Below are 22,794 nucleotides of genomic sequence, written 5' to 3'. Positions count from 1 at the left end.
CAATTAACAACCTCTATATAGATGTATAATCTCCCACTTTTTGAGTCTCAAAAGCCTGGAGATTTGTAGTACACTGAATAGAAACATACATTTAAGTTTCTATGGAGTTTGAGAACAGACTTTACTAAAATATTTAAAATATTACGAGCAACAAAGACTTGCTATTTTCAGGATTAAATAAAACCTTTGAGGTGGGGTGGGAGAAAGAGGAAAATAGGAACTCTCATATGAAGTTGTACAATAAATTCTTAAAAATGTTCCCCTATTGATATAAGATCTCTGAGCAGGTATTTGTACTTTCTGTGGCATGGGTAGACGCTGTGGGCCCAGAGCTGAAGAAAGGTTCACTAGGCTTGTGGTAAAAAAATACTTGCCATTATTCCAAGTTTTAAAAAATAATACAATAAAAATTCCAGGCACTAAGGCGGCATGCTTTACTTACAGACAACCATGAAGAATTATTAATTTTGAAACTCTTGCCTATCAATAAAACTCAATGGAAAAAAGAAAAAAAAATCTTTTGGTTAATATTCTAAATCAAAATGTAGGCATTTAAAGTGCAGCGCAGGCCTGGACTCGGGAGGAAATTACAAACCCTTAAAGGTCTTTAAGAATTGCCAAGTGATTTTTGTTAAATTTAACTACAAAGCCGCAGGAGAAAAATCACTTGTCAAAAAGGAAAATGATGAAGCGTTCTTGGTAGCGTTGGCTAGAGAAGTAAAACATTATTTTGCTAAGTGCTCTTCCTCACACACAGGTGTAACAGCTTTAGTCTATCCCCGCTATGGCACCAACACAGCTGATACTGTATCGGTGTTTCTTCTTGTGAGGCCCAGAGGCCCAGAAACAGCAGAGAACTAGGACGATGAAAAGGAAACACATCCCTGGAGAGTAAGTGGACAAGAAGACCTTTACTAATGAACTCTGGGAAAAACTGAGGACAGAGAATCAAAGTACCCAAGGATTAAATGAGGCAGAAAAGGAAGGCGTTCACACTGGGCAAAAGCCAGGAAAAGGAGCCAAAAGATAGAAATGAAAAAAAAGCACACACAAATTCAGAGAAACACATGTACTTCCCCCACAGTAAAACAAGAGGAAAAAAGTATATACTCATGTTTTTCAAGTCTAAATGAATTATAGTTATTGCCATAGACAGCTGCAGTTACGTAGCAACTGACAAAAAAATTAGAGAAATTTCTGTATTGAATCTGTTATCTCATGTGTTTATTCTAAGACAACTCTATACCTAGAGAAATACTGTCCCAAATCAACTAAAACAGAAATAAAAGAAACACTTGGATATGAAAACAAAAAGAACTCCCTAGTAAACTAAAAGCAACATTTTCAATTTTTTTGGTTCCTCGTTTTAAGGAATATTTTTTAAAACCTCTGGGATTAAAAATTAATCCAAGCTGCATAGTACTCTGAAAAAAAATAAGTTGAAGCATTTTCTACTATTGTTTCTTGCCAACTTACTTCAAAGAGATGCTGTAAAGGGTTGGACTGAAGTTTTTCTTCATAGCCAAAGAGTTGGAAGCCAGTTCCCAGAAGACCTACCACAATAATCCGTAAATTAAAAAATTACAAAATGGAACAGTAGAGAACAGTCATGGCAAGGAACAGGTATAGTTGTATCAAAAGATCAAGCTCTCATAATTATGTGTCCTGAGAGCACTGCAAACACATGCTATTATCTTCGGCTACCCCATAAACTCACGTAAGTTAAATTCAATGTACTGATCACAAATTCACTATATTGAACAGATCACTGCAACTAACTTCACAGACACCAACAGATTATGAATTCATAAAAAGCAGCGTCTAGGACTAACTTGTCTTTGTACTAACAGTGCCTAACACTTCCCTAGCAGGTATAATAAAACAAGCATAATAAAACAGCTATCCTGGGGAAGGACAGCATGATGCTAGAAACTGGATGCTTAAAATTTGTGAAAACAAACTGATGGGAAGTGATTTCAGAACTTTCTTTTTAAACTTGTAGGTGTTAAAATAAAACAAAGGTAGAAATTGGCTTGGTGTTATAATATTAGCTCTTAAACCAATGACTGAAGGAAAACAATAAAAGATATAAAAGATAAAACTCAAAACATACCTGATTACCTCTCCTATTCAAGGTGACCAATCAACAAAATTCTTTTTTGTCTGGCTATATATATACATATATATATATTTTTAGAAGATTTTATTTATTTTTTGACAGAGAGACAGCGAGAGAGGGAACACAAGCAGGGGAAGTGGGAGGGGGAAGCAGGCTTCCCGCTGAGCAGGGAGCCCGATGTGGGGCTCGATCCCAGGACGCTGGGATCATGACCTGAGCCGAAGGCAGACGCTTAATGCCTGAACCACCCAGGTGCCCCTATCTGGCCATATATTTGTCTTTTATTTGTCAATTTTTTTTTTTTTTGTCTTTGATGATAAGTTCAGCATTCAGGGTTAGTGTTAATTTGAACCTTAATTTTTTTTTTAATACTAATTGAGGTAATAGACTGAATACTTATATTCTTAAGATATTTTGGCTAAAAGATGATCACAGTTTTAGTTTGAAAGGATATATGCAGCCTGGGGTCAAGAGCAATAAAAGGTGGTTTAATTATTTTAAAAACCAATCTGTTTCTATGACTATATCAATTACTAAGCTTCAGATCTAAATTGTCAGGGGGCCTTGCTGACGAATATTTTTCTACAGAGGTTCAGCAGAAAGTGGGATGCTACTGAACATGAAGATATAAATTATTTTGGCGCTTTAGACAGAAGGATGACTGAAAAATGTTACCAGCCCTATTCACTTTAAGCAAAAGCAAATGTGATTATGATTCAGGGTCTTGGGAGCAGGATGTGGAAAGATGCCCAGAGTGTCCAAAAAATGGAAATAGGAAAAGTAAAGGCCAATCTCCATTTAACATTCAACCTAATATATTTTCAAAAACTAATTTTGTGCTCAGAAACTATTTGCCAACTTTCCATAGGAGATAGCTGAAACAGCCCAAATTAAAACCCTTCAACAATGATGGTTATAATGGAAATGGTGACAGATCATTAACCATAGCAATCCTTTAGAGAAACATTGCAGTAATAAAATCCTGTAGCTAAAATTAAAGAATACCATAATCACCATATTTGCAAATGCCTGTGAAATGCATAAAGCAGTTAAACTAATGTAAAGTGGATGCCATCTATTAAATCTGACTGTTGAGCCTCGAGCCTAAACCTCTGACTACCAGCTGTTGTGAACTGCAGGTGGATCCTTAAAATGCAAGGCATGTTTTCTGATTCCCCCACAATGAATACTAATGGCACTGATAATTGGCTCAAGTTCTACCCTTTTAAGAGTCTTTAAAAGAGATTTTTATTAACTGAAATGAAAGAGAAGGTCATGATAAATCTGTCTTTTGGAAATTTTGATTTCATTTCACTGGATATGATAGAACATAATAGTATCAGTGACCTTTAGAACTGGCAGTGCATGCCGCACTTTATAGAAGCTTTAAAATATTATCTAGCCTTTCTTTTGGATTAGTACTATAAAATAACTTCCCAGGACAGATTCATTCATCACTCTTAGTGCTTCTTATGTGCCAAGCACTATGGACACAAAAATAACGAAGACACAGTCCATGCCTTTTATCACCTAGCAGGGGAGAGAAGCACACAAATAAGAACAGACTACAGTGAGCAAATTTGAGTAGAGCTGGATACTAGGAACATCGTGATGGGAGATGGAGGCAAGGGTCTATCTGTGGGACACTAGGGCTGGATCTTAAAACACACACAGTAGTTGCCAGAGGTTTTTAAGGGCTTGCATTTCACATGCTACCAGTACTTCACTACCATAGCAACTTTATTTTATCTTGCCCTTCCTTGATTACTGGTGTTATTATGAGCAAGGAATGGTTCCGAGTAAACTCATGACATTAGAGGTAATTTATGGCATTTAACTGTTTGGGTCTTACTCCTTTCTTCCTCTCTTTTCTTTTTGACCCCCTGCCACTGTACAATTTAAGAAGGAGCCAAGTATTCCACTTTCTTTTTCCTCCATGCCACTGGCTCAGGGTGTAACAGATAACCCTCCATGTATGATATGATGGCCCAGGGAGGCTGGACTTCACTTGTTCTAAAACTGGCAGGGCTGCAGTTAAGAAGGGTATATATAGCTAGACTTACTGTTTCCTGGTACATTCACTTCTGCATTTGACAAATGTAAGCTACTTTCCTTTAATAAAACCACAAAAACCTGTATTTTTCAGGTATTGCTCTGAATGTGTGAAGTTTTCTCCCTCAAACTTATTTGTGTGGTGAGAATTACTCTAACAAATAGAATACAAGCTTTATGCAAAGAGCCATTAGGGAAAAAAAAGGTAGGAGGCACTAACTCTATCCATTGGATTCTGCCTATAATCTGTCATGATCAAGTAACATAATATTAAAAGCAATTAAACTTAACAGTGAAATGAAAGATCAAATCTCAGACTTACTTACCAAACTGCATGCCCCAATCTCCAAGATAATTTATTCTGGTTACTTGATGTCCTAAAGCTTCTTTGAGATTTGCTATAAAATTTCCTAGTAATCAACAAAATATACCGTTTCTCATTCTTGTTATCCATTTTGGCATAAGAACCATGTGCTTCTCTATTATCAAAGCATAACACAGAAAATTTTTTTTGACAAAATTTACCAACTCCATTTTTTTTTACTAAAATATTCATTATGGTGTTTTCATCTACGTTATGGAAAGGGAGTAGAGAATTATTTTGGGGGCAGTTAGTTATTCCAAAGAATCTCACAATTTTCGTAAGAACAGATTTTTCAGCAACATCAATGGGAGTTGGGAACACATGTTAGAATAACTGCAATTCCAAAGACAGAAAATAATAGAATCTCAGTAATTAACAAGAAATATGGGTATGCCCTAAAGAGCCTGAGCCATACTGTTTTTTTTTTCTCAACAGCTCATTCTTCCTTCTTTCAATCACTGAAGTCCATCTCCTCATGCCTGCTCCCTAAGAGCACACGGTAGTCCAAGAACTTCATCTTCCTATACTGCTGACACTGGTTTGACATTCAACATCTACTCCACTCTCCTAGTGTGCCCTTACCCGCTGCAGAGACTGGAAGCCTAAAAATTACATTTCCCAGAACCTTCTGCAGTTACGGTTTCAGAAGTCATTTATGTTTGGGCATTCAGATACACTTTGCATGAGACTTAGAAGGCCGAAATGAGGTTAAAGGGGATCTACTTCTATTTTTTTCTGACAAGCACAGCTGTGGAGGCTTTTTTTTTTTTTTGGTGGCATCACTGAGAGAGAGCACAGTGTCCTGTCATATGACCTCCAAGGGAACTGAAAGGGTATGGGGCTGCCTCTTTTCCTAATATGAATTCTAGAAGGCATCACAGGACTAAGGGCAGCTTCCTGTGACAGTGGTAGCACGGTTGCCACTGGAAGGCACCACAGAAAAGGCAGAAGCTCCCTTGATGACCAAGCTCTATGGTATGATTTTGGGAGTCACTTACGTTACTTAATCCAAAACTTCTTCAGCACTTTCAACAACTCTGCAAACTATTCAATATCCTGTAATAAATCTTTGCCTGCTTTTACAAGAGTGGATTTAGTATTCTGCAAATAATCCTTCACCAATATGCATATCTGACTTAAATTACTGCAGCTACTCTTCCAGCTTCCCTACTTCTAGACTTTCCAAGTCTACATAGTTCCAACAGCAACCTTCTTCAGCTGCTACTCAGACTGTATTCTTATTTTTAATTAGCACCTTATTATCTTGCAAACCAACCAAATGACAAACCTAGGCTTTTGGAATGATTTTGGAAAAGTTACTTTTGGTATATGAGTTTCCATAGACCACAGTTAACAGTGTCTACCAAATAGGGCTGTTGTGAAATTAATTGAGCTAATACATGAAAACATTGAACACGGTAAATGACTTCTCAATATTATCTCTTCCTGGTTCAAAATTTTCCTTAACAACTTTCAAACAACTTTATTACGCTCTGGCATCATTTACTCACTCCTACGGTTTTGACCTGAGTAGGTAGCTTTTCATATACAGTATATTTTTTATATTCTTTTTAAAATCAAGTCCTGTCATTTCCTCTCTTAAAATGCCCCACGAGATCTTTCCAACAATGACAGGTGACTCCAATTCAATAATGATCTATGCCACAAATTTCGGGTTGCTCCGATTCTTAAAAGTATTCAAATGACAGGTTACATAATTCTCCTTCAAGCATGCAATAGACAGATTTGCATACCAGAAGACAGACTGGATGAGATAAATTTCAAAGTCTCTTCCAAATCTAACTGCAGGTTTTAAATTGGGCTACTGCATAATGTCGTTTTAAACAAATGAAAATCTTAGCATATACATATACACTGAAGCATTACAACTACCAAGTACAATAGCAATCTTTCTTAGAACAGTCTTATTTCAATTTCCAGTCTTGAATGCTCCAGTTAGTACTCAAATGATTGAGATTGAACTTCTTTTTTTAACTGAGATACAATTAATATACAATACCATTTCTTTTTTAAACCAAAGTATATGAACAAAAAACCTGGGGGGATTATTATCATTCCCAAATAACTATTTTCATTTTTGCATCTTTCAGATCTTTTCCATATGCATACATATTTTTAAAAAGTTAAAATTATTAACAAACCTAACAGTTAAAATCGGTTTCTGAGTTAATCTTTTGGTTTTGAAACAAATTTCTTTTTTTACTTCTAAGACAATTTTTCCCATTTTATGTAATATTTAATTAGCATCAAGCTCATATAAATTTGAACTTTGTTTTTTGTCTTACTGTTATTTAAGCATTAAACCATTAGAATGCATTATAAAATACTGCCCCAAAGTCATATTTAGTATTTTCTGTGAAACTAATGACACTTACCTATGATGGTAGAACGCAAATGTCCAACGTGAAATTTTTTGGCAACGTTAGGTGAACTGCAAATAATTGCAAAAGTTTATTTCTGTTCTAAGAACAAGAGTTCTAAAATGAACTAGGTCATGCCTCTACAGTTTAACACAGTTGGGGATTAAGGCCTTTGGTAATTTAGGGCACAGATAAATGAAAAATTAGAAAATTTAGAGCAAAGATAAATTAGAACTCAGAAAGAAATCATCCTTAGTGAAATTGATCCTGTCACTCATGTGGTAGTACCATACACAGAAATGGCACACTTAGGAAGCAGATACATTTAAGGATTGATAAAAAGGATGAAGAAATTCAGAGATACTGTTTTGACACAAAAACAATGCAGATTATTGGGAATTAAATTTCGTGTACCAGTTGTAAACCCTTTATCCTCGTAAAAATTACTGACCCCAAAGAAATTTTGTTTATATGGGTATTATCTATCAAAAGTTGTAATCAATAATTTAACAATAGCAAATGTTTCTAGAGGACTCATTACCTGACAGGCACAGTTTCATGCACTTTACATGCATTAACCCATTTAATACTCGTAAGAGTTGTGAGCTAAGATACTCTTTATCTCTTACTTTACAGATGAGGGAATTGAGGCAACAAGGAAAAAGGATAATGAAGCAAATGTGGCAATATCTTGACGACTCTTGAATCTGGGTGAGAAGGATATGGGACTTAATTATACTGTTGTGTTTTGTGTATGTTTGAAAATTTCACAAGTTTCTCAATATTAAAAAAAAAATTAACTTGAACACAGTTGGATAAAGTGGTAAAATGAGAGCTTAATTTTGATCTGTTTCTAAAATCTTATATAAAGGGTATTACAATTTAAATACTTGATTCTACATTAATATGTGCACAATTGTGAAATTATGACACTACAAGAATGTTCATTTAATTATTATTTAGAAAGAAAGCAAATGTCCTTCCATAGGTTAAAAAATAAGGAATCTTCCACTTCCCACCAAGACAGATTAACAAGGATTTGGATTTACCCTTCTGCCTTAAAGAACCAGAAAACCAGAAAAATATATGAAACACTAGTTTTATAAACAGGACAGTGAAGGACTGTGATCCCTGACAGAATGAGAGCAAACAAGTTGACCCCTAGCAAATTAAACAGCAAATTTGTGAGCTAAAGCAGAGAAATCTACAGCATGGAATGTTTGTATTAGAAAAGAAGAAAGGTTTCAACCAGTAAGTAACCTAAGGTTCTCCTTTAAGAAACTAGAAAAGGAGGACCAAAGTAAGCAGAATAAAGTTGATTTTATTTATTTTAATTTAAATTATTCACGGTAATAGATGTTTTTATTTAAATTCAATTAGCCAACATATAGTACATCAGTCTCAGATGTAGTGTTCAACAATTTATCAGTTGTGTATAACACCCAGTGCTCATTACCTCATGCCCTCCTTAATGCCCATCACCCAATTACCCCACCCTCCCCACCCTACCCCCCCACCTACCCGCCCTCTAGCAACCCTGTTTCCTATAGTTAAGAGTCTCTCATGGTTTTTCTCCCTCTCTGATGACTTCCCATTCAGTTTTCCCTCCCTTCCCCTATGATCCTCTATGCTGTTTCCTATAAAGTTGATTTTTTAAAAAATGACAATAAAATACTATGAAATAAAAATAATAAGCCAGCTGGAGAGACACTGGGGAGAGAGAGAGATGCCTGGCCAGCCTTCAGATAATCTGCCAGACAAATAAATGAGTCACCTCGATTTCTAGCCCCAGTACAGTCCCTAGATGACCAGAGCTACACATGATAACATGCAAGTCAAAGAACCACTGAGCTAAGCCATCCCTGATTTCATGATCTACGGAGTCATGAACATTAAAATGGTTGTTTCAAGACACTAATCATGAGTTGACACACTTTTCCTTAAAGAATCAGACAGTAAATATTTTGGCTTGCAGGCCACCTGATCTCTATCTCAACTATTCCATTCAATTCTACTCAGCTGCTATTGTAGTATGAAAGCAGCCACTGCAGACAACATGTAAATGAAGTGCAAGCCTATGTTCCAATAAAACTTTATTTACAAAAACATGTGGCAACTTGGATTTTGTCCACGGGCTGAACTTTGCCAATTCCTATATTAAATTTTAGAGTAGCTTGTTACACAACTTTCTTTGAGGGAAAATGGCAGGCAACTTTGAGAGATGGCCTTAGTGCAATTCCTCCCTGGTGTGAAGATGACCTCATGAAGTCCCTCTCCTGTGATACAACTAATGTTTAAACTCAACTTAAAACATCATGATTGGGGTGTACTGGTATTATGAGATTTATTCAATATTTGTTTACTTCACAGGCGCATGAGTTTACTCACCAATCAGTCCTTATCATAAACAAACAAGTTTACTGAATCTCAGAGAGTCTGTCTTTTTTAAGAGTGGCAGAGACCGTGTAAGTGTGGAATCCATAAAACATACTCTTGCCTCTGGTTATCTAGGTTAACTAAGTTTGTTACCATAATAAATTATAATAAAGAATTAGGAAACCTGAATAATTCCCTCATCCATTTTTTTAAATTCTCCACAGGAATATATAGTTAAGAAAACAAAAGGGTATAGCAAGTTCTAACTTTCCAAGTGGGAAAACAGTTCATCAAGACTCTTTCACTTTTAGGAAGGCAAATACAATGAAATACAGTATCTCTGATCTTTTCCATGAGCTGTCAACTGGTCAGCTATACTCTGAAAGTGTTCCCTTTCTGTTTTGGTTACCTAAAAACAGTTCAAAAATTAGATGGATGTACTGACAGCACATCAGAAAGTTATTATGAGGATTATTTAGAGGCATACTAAAACTTCACACTATTTTTCTGGTAATTTTAAAAAATATACATTATAAATACTTACAAGGCTTTGTTCTCTGGTTATCGCATCACTTTAAAATTCTTAATATGGTAGTAACCATTACCTCGGCTTTAAGAGTCTACTAAAATGGAAGGACTATTTCTTCTAAAAAAAAAATACTACTGAATACTTAATTAAAAAAAACCCATAATCACCAGACTTTTCTTACTGGAGTCCAAAATTTTTATTCATGGCACAGTGATCAATTCACTGTAATATTAAGAAAATAATAAACTGGTTTTCTATTTTTCCATGTGTAATTTCCTGAGGCCCCAGATGATAATGGTAAAACACTTACCTGCCCAGCTACTTTGATTAAACAACACCTAAGATGAGTAAGCACTCACCTGAATTCAACCACAATCTTCTTCTGGGGAAGACCAGAGAAAAGCTCACTTTTTAATCCATATTTTGCGCCATCGTTGATTACTTGTTGTAGTACTGTCTGAAAAGTAAAAGGCATGGAATTTAATGACAGGGAAAAAAATTACAATTTTCTTAATTACTTTGTTTGCTCATTCTAATTTATAGAACTGAGAATTTCACAGCATTGTCAGCACCTACCACCTTCTGTTGCTAATGCTAGTCAGAACAGTAGTGGCCACAACTAATATCTCTGGGGGCTCTGTGCCCTTCTTATACATCACATATATTCATTCATCCAAGAACCAATGATATAGATCTTTCACAGATAAAGAAACTGAATTTTAGAGAGGTTAAATAACTGCTGAAAGTCCCACAGCAAACAGTAACACCAAAACCAGAAGGAGCATCTAATATTTATTGAATGCGTACTATGTGCTGGGCACTGTTCTGAGCATCTCCTATGTATTAACTCATTTAACCCTCACAACAACCCTAGGAGATAAGTATTATTTTTACAAATGAGGAAAGAGAAGCACAGAGAAGTTAAATAACTTACCCACGGTCACACTATTAGGTCATGAAGCAAAACCTTTTTCACTCCATAGCTAATGTGTTAACTACTGCACGCTGCTGCTACTTTTGTAATACTAAGGATCACAAGAAATGGTAAGAAACAAATACAAAACTGTAATTCAAACGCCTACTGGCTACATGAGAAACAAGGAAACCTCACAGAAAGAACTGAAACATATTCCAGGTTCATTTTTAGAAATGTACACAGAACTATTATATGGTTCACAGAATTCATACTTCGTTTTTTGCTAATGGTGTGACGCATTTATTTATAAATGTATTTTTTAGTGTAGGGGTTTGAATTTACTGTGATAGGCTATTTACTCTTGTATTGGTTTTGCTTCACAAACTGGATTCTGAGTCCTAAATACGTAGTTTACGATGTGAAGAATTTTACCATCACAAGAGTTGGTTAAGATGGTCACTAAATGGAAAAGGCACACAAAGCAGCAGGAGGGAGCAAAGCAATACTTTTAAGAAGCATCTACAAAGTGCTAGGTTAAAGTCCAGATGCTTTTATGTTATCTTTAAGCCTCACAATCTTAAAAATGGACATTTCCCATTTAATAGATGCAAAAACTAAGGTTCAGAAACAGTATGTATTTGCACAAGGACACAGAAGAAATAGTATTTTCAAACATCAGCTTAGCTGGTCACTACTCTTCTCCTTGCAACCACCCTCCCTCTTTGGCTGTTACGGTATCACGCTCTACTGACTTTTGCTTCTCAGTTTCCTCTGCAGGCTCTTCTTCCACTGCCTGGATCCTGCTTGAATCCACAACCCTGATAATCAGGAGTGGCATGCACCACTGACTGAGCCAGCCAGGTGCCCCAGATACAGTCTTTATCTTTAGCCCAATTCAAGATTACCTCTTCACTCCTCAAGAAAGACTTATGTGTACCTTGCTTTACACTGGATTGCAACTTATACACGCCTCCATTATATCCTTCATCACATTATCATATCCACTACAGATTACACTGTGATATTATTTTTTATGCTTTTCTTTTAGATCATAAGCTCCTTGGGGGCAGAATCCATGCCACGTATCTTTAGATTTCAGTAATATAGTCCCTGGCAAATAATAAGCAGAAAGCTTATTAAATCAGTGGGAACACAAAAGTTTTAAACTATAGAATGTCAATCAGCTAGTAAAGTTGCTTGATATTCCAAAAGACAAATAAGCTAGAGGCCCATCTATTCATCAATAGGTACGTTAAATTGTAAGATGCTCTTATAAGGACTTCTAAGGAAGGTACTATACCTCTTTGTTCTTTGATCAATACTTGAAAAGTGTTTAATCATTCATTCCTTCCATGTGTTCAGCCACTTGGCACATGTGACTGGAATGCATCTATTGCCTTCTGGCGTAAGCTCAGTTAGCAAAATAATGAGCAGAATCAGAGCCATTTAAATTAGTATCTCTTTTTCTCTTTTTCCCTAAGTTTTAATAGAGCATGCAAAGTTGAATTTGGCAAATAAAAAATACATGCGTACATATTAAATAAAAATGATGTTATCCATTGTGTACTTTTAAGGCACACCTAAAAAACAGGATTTTGTTTGCCTTTTTCCTTTTTAGTTAAACTCCTATTTTTTTTTCTCTCCTTAAATGAATTAACTATTATTCTAAATTACTCTTCAAAAGTCATCTGTAAGCTACTGACAGGTGGAAGCTTGGTACCAAAGTGACAGCTCTTCACAATGTATGAACTGGTCATACCACCTTATAGCTTTGAAAAATTCATTATCTAGTTCCAATGATTTGGCAGTTCCTATTGTCTTTAATTTCACATTCTAGTCTCCTACGTTTGAGGACGATTTACATGAAGATATTATACTGCTGCAGTTAGTGATCCAAACTTAAGCTAACATTTAATCATTCCTGGTGCTGCCAGTGTTAATTCAATTGCAATGTGTGAACAGATACGTTTTATGCAAGGCTAAGTTTGTACATGTGTAAGCAATGACAAATTCATAATTTCCTGCTTGAAAAGTAAGTTTTGGACACAGGTCATTGGCTACATGTCCATCCTGATGACTTCAATATGTAAAAATATGTATTAATAATGGTCCCAAAGGGTTGAATTTTTTTCTTGATGTGATCTGAAAAATTCATTAGACATGCAAATGACCATTGTTTAAAGCCTCAAAATAATGGAGCCAGATGTAGAAGAATTTAGGTTTTGAGCAAACAAGAATTATCATTAAAAAACCGTAACTTATAACACAGGCACATTTAATACTCCTTTTTCTGACTATGGGTATTCACTAGTTTAGGATGTAAGTTTACTGTGACATTGAGCAGGGCTACTGTGAGCATTCTGCTTGTTCCTTTAATAAAAATCACACTAAGGGGGTGTGTGGGTGGCTCAGTCGTTAAGCGTCTGCCTTCGGCTCAGGTCATGATCCCAGGGTCCTGGGATTGAGCCCTGTGTTGGGCTCCCTGCTCCGCGGGGAGCCTGCTTCTCCCTCTCCCACTCCCCCTGCTTGTGTTCCCTCTCTCTCTCTCTCTCTCTCTCTCTCTCTGTCAAATAAATAAATAAATAAAGTCTTAAGGAAAAAAAAAAATCACACTAAGATCCAGACCCTCAAGGCTACAATAAAGGGAGGATTTCCAGGTGAGAAAGAGTAGCTGGACCTCAAAGCCCTAGATCTTGTCTTTCTGTTGTCAACTGAGAAGGATTTGGGAATACTTTTAATAAGCAAGCTAGTGTGCATTCTTAGATCAGAGAAAATCTCATAGTTTGTTCATTGTAACAATAAATCGTGAAAATTCGTGGCCATTGAAATTTTAAATTAAGTACACACATGCCTTGATATATAAGCCACATCTCCTTCAGTTAAGCTGGCTGTAAAGGCAAACTCCATCTAACAGCACATTTTCCCATCTCAGGGAAAATAAGAGGTAAAATACTGCTGCCTATAAAGTAGACTGGAGTTTGGTGGGCACTTTGGTGAGCTGCATTTCTGCTTCTATAAAAATTGAGACTGCCGGGGCACCTGGGTTGCTCAGTCGGTTAAGTGCCTGATTTCGGCTCAGGTCATGATCTCAGGGTTCTGGGATCGAGCCCCATGTTGGGCTCCCCACTCAGCGGGGAGTCTGCTTCTCCCTCTCCCTCTGCCCCTACTCCCACTCATGTGCTCTCTCTAATAAATAAATAAAATTTATATTTATTTATTATTTATTTGAGAGAGAGTGCACGTGTGCAGGAGCACAGGGAGGGGGAGGGGCAGAGGGAGAAGGAGAAGGAGAAGCAGGCTCTCCTGAGCGGGGAGCCCTATATGGGACTTGATCCCAGGACTCTGGGATCATGACCTGAGCCGAAGGCACACACTTAACTGCCTGAGCCACCCAGGTGCCACAATAAATAAAATATTAAAAACAAAACAACATCAACAAAAAAACTAAGACCACAATCAGAAGAAAGAATACTAACTTAGAAATGGTAAATTAGACTCACTGGTTTACTAAATTAACATGAAATGTTATCAAGAGCCCAACAGATTGTAGAAACTTTTGAACAAGCTCAAAACAAATTTCCTTCTTGTCCTTGTGACTGATTTTGGTTAATTAATTTACCTTGAAGTAAGAAGGAAAAAAAGATAAAAGAAAAAAATTCAAGGATCTAGAGGCAAGCATGTTAATACTAACTCCCCTTTGGAAGACTTATAGGGCAGATGGGCAAATGACTATAAACTGTATAATCTTGGTGAGAAATTATATTCGAAAAAAAAATTTTTTTTTAAAGATTTTATTTTTTGACAGCGAGAGAAACAGTTCTCGAGACAGTGAGAGAGGGAACACAAGCGGGGAAGTGGGAGAGGGAGAAGCAGGATTCCTGTGGAGCAGGAAGCCGGATGCGGGGCCTGATCCCAGGACTCTGGGATCATGACCTGAGCCGAAGGCAGACACTTAACCACTGAACCACCCAGGCGCCCCAGAAATTTTGGTTTTATAGTAATTTTCAATTCAAGACTGCAGCATTACTAAGCCTGACCAACTCAATACCAGTATATATTTCTTAAAAAAAAAAAAAAAGCCTAAAGCATGCATTATGATAAATTTTAAATTTCAATTGAGATGAAACTCTCAACAAAAGATCTCATACCACTGCCTATCCAGGATTACCTGTCCTCCACAATCTTACATGAGACCCAATTCCTTTATGTCATTTCCCCAACTCCTCCAGGCCATCCTGAGTTTTCTGATCTTTCTTATGCTTATTGTATCAATCCACTTTTTTTGTTTTGATACTTGTTTTATTAAAAGAATAAGCTATTTTATGGTTTCTTCTGTATAAATCTCATGCTTCCAACAGATTACAGGCTACCAGAGAGCCAAAACCAGCAGTACTTTCTGTGTATTCAATACAGAGTCCATTAATTCATTCAGTAATAGTTATCTTACACCTACTGCATGCCAGGCACTGTGCTAGGAAGGGGGGATCCAATAGCGAGAAAAACAGATGCTATAAGCCCTAATGGAAATCAGAGTTTAAAGGGCAAGAGGCACTGGGGCGCCTGGGTGGCTCAGTCGTTAAGCGTCTGCCTTCGGCTCAGGTCATGGTCCCAGGGTCCTGGGATCGAGCCCCGCATCGGGCTCCCTGCTCGGCGGGAAGCCTGCTTCTCCCTCTCCCACTCCCCCTGCTTGTGTTCCCTGTTCTCGCTGTGTCTCTCTGTCAAATAAATAAATAAAAATCTTAAAAAAAAAAAAAAAAAAAAAAAAAAGGGCAAGAGGCACTAATCAAATAAAAAGAATGTAAAATAGTAACTATGATAAGTTCTGCGAAGGAGAGATACCCACTGCTGGTAGAGCATATAAACGAAGGGGGCAGAAAGGCACAACCCAGGAAATATCAAGAACTGAAGGGTAAGCAGGAGTTAACTTGGGGTGGCTCTCCAGGAAGGGGAATCAGAATGTGTATGGTTTTGAGGCAAGAGGAGGCAAAGTTTAGGAACTGGGGGAAAATCACTGTAGCTAAATCAGAGTGAGTAAAGGTGCATAGCTGGAACATAACCCATTCTTACCTTTGTTAATAGTTCTCTGTTAATTTTGAAATTTACAGTCCCTCGACCAGTGCTGATTTCACTCACCACTCTATCACATTTTAGCTGAAAAGATAAAAAAAAATCAAGTAAAATAAGTATAAAACAGGTGTAATGAGATTTGTCGTTCTAATACTATCAAATTGGAGTCCCAAGGCAGCAGGTGCTTCGTATCTCTTAGTCATTATATCTGGACGTGGGCCTTAGCCAATCTGTTCAATTCTATCACTCCGACAAGTTTCCTTCTTTTCCAGCCTAGAACACTATTCTATATTCAGAATCTCTCCCTCTTTCCCATTCCCTCACTTCAAATTCTCTATCTAACATGGAAGGAAGCCAGCAGCACTTCACCTCCACCTTACGTGCCCTGACATGCAGTGAACTCTTTGATAGCTCACCCACCTTGCACAAGAGTCACAGGACAGGCCATTCTGCCGGGCCTACGCTGCAGCACTTGTACCCACACATAAAATGGAAATCCTTTAAATACTTGGTCTTCAGTGAATATACCTTAAAATTTTAACCAACTAGATTTCTAAGCATCTGATATACCCATGAAACCTGAAGAGATACCTGTGGTCAATGACGAGTCACTAGTCTTTATTTTTGAGAACTCACAGGAGATGGGGGAAAGAGAGGCTAAATACTGTGATTAGAAAAATTCTACTCCTGGTGTACTTCCTGATAAAAATCTGGGTTGATTTTCTGATCAAATAAATATTTACTCAGCCACCAAATCTCTTTGATTATCCTCATTCTTTACACATCTTTTTCTATGATAGTGGCTTTCATTGTTCCAATCCTTCAGTGTGCCCAGAAGCCTGTGTGTCACATGTAATAACCTTACTTTAAAAACCCTGTTTTTTATGGTATTACACTAATAATTTAGATTTGGTCATTCTCTACAAACCTTTCAACTCCATTTTAGACACCAAACCCATCAGACAAATTAGAAATGAAAGAGGTTTATTAAATCATCTAGCCACTTCTCTGCAATCATGATTCTATTTACATCTAATCATTTTTCTCATATTTTAACGCTCATCTTCTCAGAAACTCATTTTAAAAATTGCAACCCACTGCTAATTTATCAAGCTTGTTCTCTTAAATTCAGAAGTCCATCCAGCTTCAATCTGTAAATTTAATTAACACATCAGTCCTCCTGTAAGTAGTTAATCAAAAAATTGAACAATGTCAGCTCAAGAGGAATGCTTTATAACTAATTTGAAAAATCATCTTAACCTTATAGCACATGGCTAAAATGAATTTAAATTGTATTTTCCAAGGTGCCTTGAACAAAAAAAAAAAACCCACTGTTAAATTCATTATTATGCCTGAGACAGCCTGCAGAGTTTTTTCTTCTTTAAAGTATTAAATTTGTTACAATGTCTAAAAAAAGATAACAGTGCTGAAGTACCTTCTCTGCCAGTCTTGTGGCTTGAACTTGAACATCTGGTCTTGAATGGTCATTGTTGTTTTCCAATAGAGAATCCACACAGAGCTGAAAATCAGCTACTTCTCTAAAGACAGAAATTGAAATAGGAAAAAGCTATTGTACCTTAAAAACATTACTAGTGTAACAACAACAAAAAAGACTAACCACTATGGATTCTCCACATCAATACAATTTTATCAGAAGGAAAAGGTTTTGCTTTCAAAATATAAAGCAAAGAAATTAGAAATATCAACTTGTATTTATTTAGAACTTTATCTTATAAAGTTCTTCCTCTTCTATTACCTAATTGTAACTTTACAATATCTCTATGAGATAGGTAGTTCAAAGTGTAATAAAAATTTTAATTGATGTACAAACATCTACATAATTACCCACCCTGGAACATCTTCTGACATTTAATAGGGAACTAGGGAATGAGGCTTTATGGGCAGAATATCTGGATTAAACCACTGTCTTGTCTAATCCATTGTCACTGACACAAAAGGACATATTTTAGAGGGGGTACAAATGACTTCATTCTTATCAATCTTGAAATTCAGGGACATGCCTAAAATATCCTGTGATATCTGTTTCACATCACATTAAACTTCCTAGTCAACAAAGACCATTAAGAATTTTCTTGAGCCTTGGGGCACATGGGTGGCTCAGCCAGCTGGGTGTCTGACTCTTGATTTTGGTTCCGGTCATGATCTCAGGGTTCTGGGATTAAGCCCCATGTTGGCTCCATGCTTGCATGGAGCCTGCTTGGGATTCTCCTCTCCCTCTCCCTCTGTGCCCTCCCTCACCCCTGCCACCCCAACTGGTGTGTTTTCTCTCAAAAATATCTATATATTAAAAAAAAAACAAAAACTTTTCTTGAGCCTTAATACATTATCCACAGTCTAGTGTGGATTATGCTTAACAACTCAAACTCATCTACTGACATTTGAGCTGTAACTGCAGACCTACGTACATCTATTAATCAGTGTCTCTGTGATCTTGAATATTTTGCTTAACCTCTCCTGTACCTTAGTAAAACGGGGATGATAATGGTACCTAACTTCACAGTGTTGCTGAGAAATTAAGTCTTGGTTAAATAATACTAATCCTAGTTCTGATGTTAAATAAAAATGTTAAACAGTCCTGAGTCTTGAGCCCTGGGGACATGACAATTCAATTTTTACACAATTAATTTTTTAAAGATTAACTTTAATTGTGGAAATTTACATAAGGTTTGAATGTATTTATTATATTTATTCTTACCAAAGGACTGATGGTTTAGGCCAGTACTTGTGCCAATAATGTGGGAAACTGAAGAAATTAGTTTAACAAAGTAAGAACAAGACACGAACACACACTTTTAAAAAATTAAAAGTAGTAAGAGCAATAACAAAATTAATTGAAATTATATAGATTTGAATATACCAAAGATTAAATTTTTGACAAACAGCTAGGATACTTTATACGAGGTGCAAAATGACCATAAACCTATAGGATGGCTCTCAAACATCCAGGAAACACAAGGAGGTCACATGGTTTTCTATAGTTATCTGTAATTTTATTCTAAGACATGAATAATAAACGAATGCATTTCAATTAAAAAATTTTATCTTAACAGAATCACAAGTACTTCCAATTTGTTCAGTGGTAAAAGGACAAATAAAAAAAAATCACCCATTTAGTCTATTAACAATAATTAACACCAATTTATTAAACTAGGAGTATTTCAAACATGAATTCTGAAATTATATGAAGGGTTATTTGCCAGCAAGGAAGGCCCCAAAAAATAAATGCTTCAGGGAGATGGGGGTAGATCAACCAGACTTGACCTACTTCCCAGTTTTCCCTTTTGGGAGGTTTTGGTTACATATCTACAAGGAACTTTTGCTTTGTCTGTTTAAAGAGGTAATTGTTGAATGTAAATTATGTAAAAAGTCAGAACAAAGCAATCTAAATGTCCATCAAAAGAAGAGCATTAGAGTATTATTTAGCCATTGTTAAAAGAGCTATTTACCAAAAAAGAAAGATGTCAAGGGGAAAAGCGTTCAAAAATCATACATACAGTAGTTTTATAGCTATTTTATTTATTTATTATTATTATTTTTTTTTTTTAGAGAGAGAGAATGCGCACATGAGCAGGGGGGAAGGGTGGAGGAGAGGGAGAGAGAGAATCACAAGCAGACTCCACACAGCCTGGAGCCCAACATGGGGCCTGATCTCAGGATCCAGAGATCAGGACCTGAGCTGAAATCAAGAGTGGGACACTCAACCGACTGAGACACCCAGGTGCCCCTATAGCTATTTTTTAAAAGCTGTAAGACACAATCAAAGAGAAATATGAAAAGTACATCAACTTGCTAAACATATTAGGGATGTTTTTCCTTATTTTTCTATATTTTCCTGAATTTCCTTAAGATTAGGTTTTGCTTTTGTGATAGAAAAATTAATTTAGCTATCAAAATAATCCAGGAAAGTGGGCAGTGAAGAAGGAAAGTGGGCAGGGGTACAGACGAAACACAACTGCTGTGTGCCAATGACAGTGAGTGAGGGCACATAGGGGTTCCATAAACTATTCCATCTACTTTCATATTGTTTATTAGAAAAAAAAAGTTTAAAAAGCAATAGCTACTTTTCCACTACTTCTGAGGAGTTGTTGTGGTGTTAGAGTGAAATCCACAGACTTGAGTATTACTGGCTGGTAACAAAGTCATTAATCCCGTCTACTATGTATGATCAGTATCAAACAGGAATTCCAGCATAGTTGATAATATAATCAAGAAAATTAGGAGGCCTGAATACATTGATTCATAGGACATTAAATAAACCATATTAACAACAAAAAATTCTCCTGGCGCTTAACAGCATTTTAGAATAAAGTGAGAAATACAGAACAGTTAGGCTTTGTTTTTGTACTGTAAAGGATGTCTGAGTTTATTATGGCACAACAGTAGAGATTCTTTTTATTTTAAATCAATTTAATATGCAGAATTTTAGACTTGTAGCCTAGAAAAATTTTGAGATCCTCCCTAATATTTATTCTCTATAAACCAAAAGTATAGTGAAGAATGGTATCATTAAAGTAGAACTGCCCAAAGGAGCTCCAGGCAGGTAAAGAAAATCTTTTTCAAAAGATGGGCCAAGGGGCGCCTGGGTGGCTCAGTTGGTTAAGTGGCTGCCTTCAGCTCAGGTCATGATCCCAGCCAGGGACCTGGGATTCAGCCCCGCATTGGGCTCCCTGCTAAGTAGAGAGCCTGCTTTTCCCTCTCCCTCTGCCTATCTATGCTTTTCTCTGTCAAATAAATAAAATCTGAAGAAAAAAAGATGGGCCAAGAATGTTCAGCTTATTAAAGGCCTCTGAAATATAAAATAAAAGCAGATATTTTCATTATTATGCAGAAATGCCATTTACAGATTTTATGAAACAGGTAACTGGCTTGGAATATTACATTAATTGATGTGTAATTATGAGATCCCCTTGGTCTGGGGTTGCCTTTGTTCTTAGAACTCAATGTAAAGTAGGTTGCAGCAGGCCACTTTAAAGATGCTTTCTTTCAACAAGGCCACATGTAGCATGTAGCCTTTCTCTTCCTCTTCCATTTACCTCTTTGTCTATTCTGGGAACAAAAATATTCATCCTACCCTCTCTTAAAATCCTGACAAAGTTAAGGAGACAAAATATTAGGACATAATGGTACTGATAATTATATCTTTCCAAAACTTGGGGCTTAAATGCCTACTATGTAGCTAATTTCTTGTCATTATTAATTGACTGAGAGGGCGTTTTATCCAAGTACTGAAGTTTTTCTAGCCAAATGGTAAAGAAGTATCAATTAGAAGGACCAACGTCACAAAGAGATACCTTCCTGTATCCAAGAAAGCAACTAAGGGTTATATGTAACCAATAGTTATCTATCACTAGCAGTCCTCAAATGGAATCAAACAAAAACCCCAAAACCACCAAAAAACCTAGCAGGTAAATATAGTACTATAGTATTCAAGCATCAGATAGGTGTATCATCTCTAAAATCCCTTCAAAAACCCTGAAATTCCAGCTGCAATCTTAGTCCTTTTATTTGCTGTCACAGAATTAAATTTTGACCTTGTCCCTAATTTTTCTTAAAGACTTTGCCATAATTGTCATTAACAGCATAAACATCAAACAACATATGAGTACTAATTTAATGTGCCATATCAGAGTAGGTAAAATACAGATTTTAATTTCATTATTTAAGTGAATGGGAGTAATAGGTTACAATATATTTTATAGTTAATTTTAAGGTCTATTCTGTAAATTGAAGAACAACAATTTTTTGCATATTGACAAAGTCAGCAACATTTTAAGTTGTTACAAATACTTAACTCTTTCCTGGAAATTGGAACTGCAGATATTGACTTGATCAACTTTTCTGGTGGAAGATCCAACACTCTGGAAAGCTAAATAATAAAAAAACAAAACAGAGCAAGATTGTTAATAATCTGTACCAGATTCAGTGGAATACTACTCATCAATAAAAAGAATATTCAGATATTTAACTTAAATGAGCCTCAAATGCACTATGCTAAGTGACAAAAACCCAACTCAAAAGGCTAAATAGTGTATGATTTTATTTACTTGACATTCTGGAAAACCCAACTATGAGAGAGAATCTTAAGCAGGCTCCAAGCTTGGTGTGGAGCTCCATTCGGGGCTCGATCTCACGACCCTGAGATCATGACCTGAGCCGAAATCAAGAGTCAGATGCCCAAGCAACTGAGCCACCCAGGTGCCCCACAGTATATGTTGATTTTTAAATTTAAATCTCAGAGTACAGTTTTTTGTTCTTTTGTTTTTTTTTAATTCTAGTCTTTGAGAACTACATTACTTAAAGCCCCTACAAAACAGTTATTTCCTTAGGCCATTTCCCTAGAAGTGGATAAACATTTCCAATGCATTTATAGAATAAAGGCTATAACAGTTCATGCTTATACTACAAAATGTTCTTGCCAATCTAGGTACACCAATAATACAGGTTCTATCATAATTTCTCTTAAAAAAAAAAAAAAGGATTCAAATTTCCAGTTCCACTTTTACTAGCTATGAGTCACATATGAAAAATGGGGATTAACCCTGTTAAACTAGGGTTCTTATAAGGATTAAGAAAAATGTGTCACATGATGCTAACAATATTATCTTCTTCCTTTAAAAATTAAGATTTTATTTTGGACATAATGTCTCCCAAACTTACCATAACCACTAAGACTTTCTGCCTATCTTAAATATAACTAAAGTCTGCTGGAAAACAAAACGAAACTTAGTTACATTTTTAAAGCTTTTTAGCTGACAAATAAGTTTTGAACTTCAGTAATAAAATGTTTACATTCAAATGAACAACACACAAAAAAATTCTGTTTCCAATATAAACTAAAAACTACTTAAAAGTTGCATATTTAGTTTAAACGCCTGCCTTTGGCTCAGGTCATGATCCCTGGGTTCCTGCTCGGCAGGGGAGTCTGCTTCTCCCTCTCCCTCTGCTACCCCTCCCCCCCCTTAATCTCAA

General features: G+C 36.3%; 1 protein-coding gene across 2 annotated transcripts in view; it reads right to left on the bottom strand.

Annotated features, from left to right (window-relative positions):
- RARS2 (arginyl-tRNA synthetase 2, mitochondrial) overlaps nucleotides 1-22,794 on the bottom strand; it is a 58,319-nt gene that overhangs the window by 21,141 nt on the left and 14,384 nt on the right. For both annotated transcript variants that reach the window (XM_032409314.1, XM_032409313.1), the window contains exons 2-8: nucleotides 21,618-21,691; nucleotides 17,240-17,342; nucleotides 15,805-15,888; nucleotides 10,181-10,278; nucleotides 6,932-6,987; nucleotides 4,498-4,581; nucleotides 1,477-1,553 (exon numbers count right to left, since the gene is read on the bottom strand). In XM_032409314.1, coding sequence (XP_032265205.1) covers nucleotides 1,477-1,553; nucleotides 4,498-4,581; nucleotides 6,932-6,987; nucleotides 10,181-10,278; nucleotides 15,805-15,888; nucleotides 17,240-17,342; nucleotides 21,618-21,691 — 576 coding nt within the window. The remainder of the gene's footprint in view (nucleotides 1-1,476; nucleotides 1,554-4,497; nucleotides 4,582-6,931; nucleotides 6,988-10,180; nucleotides 10,279-15,804; nucleotides 15,889-17,239; nucleotides 17,343-21,617; nucleotides 21,692-22,794) is intronic.

Source organism: Phoca vitulina, unplaced genomic scaffold (assembly GCF_004348235.1).
Source record: "Phoca vitulina isolate PV1807 unplaced genomic scaffold, GSC_HSeal_1.0 scaffold11, whole genome shotgun sequence".
NCBI lineage: Eukaryota > Metazoa > Chordata > Mammalia > Carnivora > Phocidae > Phoca > Phoca vitulina.
Note: the sequence above shows the minus strand (reverse complement) of the source record. Positions and strands in the feature narration are given on the sequence as shown.